The sequence below is a fragment of the Phaseolus vulgaris genome, chromosome 5 (assembly GCF_000499845.2).
Source record: "Phaseolus vulgaris cultivar G19833 chromosome 5, P. vulgaris v2.0, whole genome shotgun sequence".
In the NCBI taxonomy this organism is placed as follows: Eukaryota; Viridiplantae; Streptophyta; class Magnoliopsida; order Fabales; family Fabaceae; genus Phaseolus; species Phaseolus vulgaris.
The window spans coordinates 19,525,725-19,527,496 of NC_023755.2; the positions used below are offsets into that span (position 1 = coordinate 19,525,725).

A 1,772-nucleotide genomic window follows, 5' to 3' on the forward strand; every position below is an offset into this window, starting at 1 on the left:
ATGAAGAATGGTGCCCTGGGCGGTGGAGCTCTCGGAGTTCGACATTCATTATGAGCCCCGAGGCCCCATCAAGGGCAAGGTGTACGCAAATTTTGTAGTAGAACTCTCCTCAGGAGGAGCGCAACCAGAAGAGGAGGTCAGTTTTAGGTGGGTGCTCTCGGTGGATGGGTCCTCCAATCAGCAAGGGAGTGGAGCGGGTGTAATATTGGAAGGACCGACCAGACTGTTGATTGAGCAGGCCCTGAGGTTTACTTTTAAGGCAAGCAACAACCAGGCGGAGTACGAAGCCCTCATAGCTGGGATGCTCCTAGCCAAGGAGATGGGGGCACGCAGTTTACTAGTAAAGAGTGATTCCCAGCTAGTTACGGGTCAAGTCACCGGGGAGTACCAGGCCAAGGACCCACAGATGGTCGCGTACCTAGGGTATGTCCAAGTCTTGAGGAAGGCGTTCGCGGTGTTTGAGCTAGTGCACGTCCCAAGGGAGCAGAATGCTCGTGCTGACCTACTCGCCAAGTTGGCCAGTTTGGGCAAGGGGGGAAGGTAGAGGACGGTGATTCAAGAAACCCTCAAAACACCACGAACGTTTGTCGTTGATAACATGGTAGGTGTCCATCAGATCAGCACGTTTAAGGGAAGGGCGAGGAGTCACCGGTCGTTGACTTAAGAGACTCTAAGGACGTCCAGTGTGAGCGCCTACCCGATCTCGATGGAAAGGGAAGATCCCATGCAAGTATGCGTAGTTGAAGAGGAGGATACGTGGATGACGCCCTATAGGCGCTACCTTGCTGATGGGATACTTCCACTGGAGTTCGCGGAGTCCAAGAAGATAAAGAAGAACTCTGCCAAGTACACCCTTATCGATGGCGAACTGTATAGGCATGGTTTCACCCACCCGATTCTGGTGTGCGTTAGCGGAGACCAATGTACACGTATAATGGCAGAGCTCCATGAGGGGATTTGTGGTAGTCACGTGGGAGGACGGTCCTTGGCGTCGAAGGTTGTCCGTGCAGGTTACTACTGGCTCACAATGAGAGAAGATTGTATAAAGCACACCCAGCGGTGTAAACAGTGTCAACAACACGCCGACTAGCATAAGGCGCCACCATAAGAGTTGAGGTCGATTTACAGCCCATGGCCTTTCCACACGTGGGGTATCGACATTCTGGGGCCCTTCCCCTTGGCAATAAGGCAGATGAAGTATCTGGTAGTGGCTATCAAATACTTCACGAAGTGGATCGAAGCTGAGCCGGTCGCACAGATTACAACCCACAAGGTACAACACTTCGTATGGAAGAATATAGTATGTCGCTTTGGCGTGCTGAGGCGTCTCGTCTCTGATAACGGTACGCAGTTTGCAAGCCAGCAGCTGGGCAAGTTGTGTACAGAGGTCAGGATAAAGTAGGTGTTCGCATCGGTTGAGCACCCCCAGACAAATGGGCAGGTAGAATCCACCAACAGAGTCCTACTCAGAGGGCTGAAGAGAAGACTCGAGAAAGCTAAAGGGACCTGGGCGGAAGAGGTTCCCAGAATAGTGTGGGCCTACCACACCATGCCTCAGTCCACCACTGGAGAAACACCTTTCAGCTTGGTGTACGGGTCGGACGCGATGATTCCAATTGAGATTCAGGAGAGCTCGCCACACTTTCAGAGTTTCGTGGCCGAGGAGTCTAATGAAGAAAGGAAGGTGAACCTGGATCTACTGGACGAAGTAAGAAAGGAGGCAAGGATCAAAGCTGAGGCAGTAAAGAGAAGGGTATAGCATAAGCATAGCT

The 1,772-nt window shown here is 52.2% G+C and overlaps 1 protein-coding gene across 1 annotated transcript; it reads left to right on the top strand.

Moving 5' to 3' along the window:
• Positions 1 to 706: 706 nt before the first annotated feature.
• On the top strand, positions 707 to 1,090 carry LOC137834093 (uncharacterized). Its single transcript, XM_068642158.1, has one exon. The coding sequence runs from the start codon at positions 707 to 709 to the stop codon at positions 1,088 to 1,090; it is 384 nt and encodes a 127-aa protein (XP_068498259.1).
• Positions 1,091 to 1,772: the final 682 nt, after the last annotated feature.

Coding starts and splice junctions, on each gene's coding strand:
- LOC137834093 (XM_068642158.1), top strand. CDS start 707: ATGGAAAGGGAAGATCCCATGCAAGTATGCGTAGTTGAAGAGGAGGAT.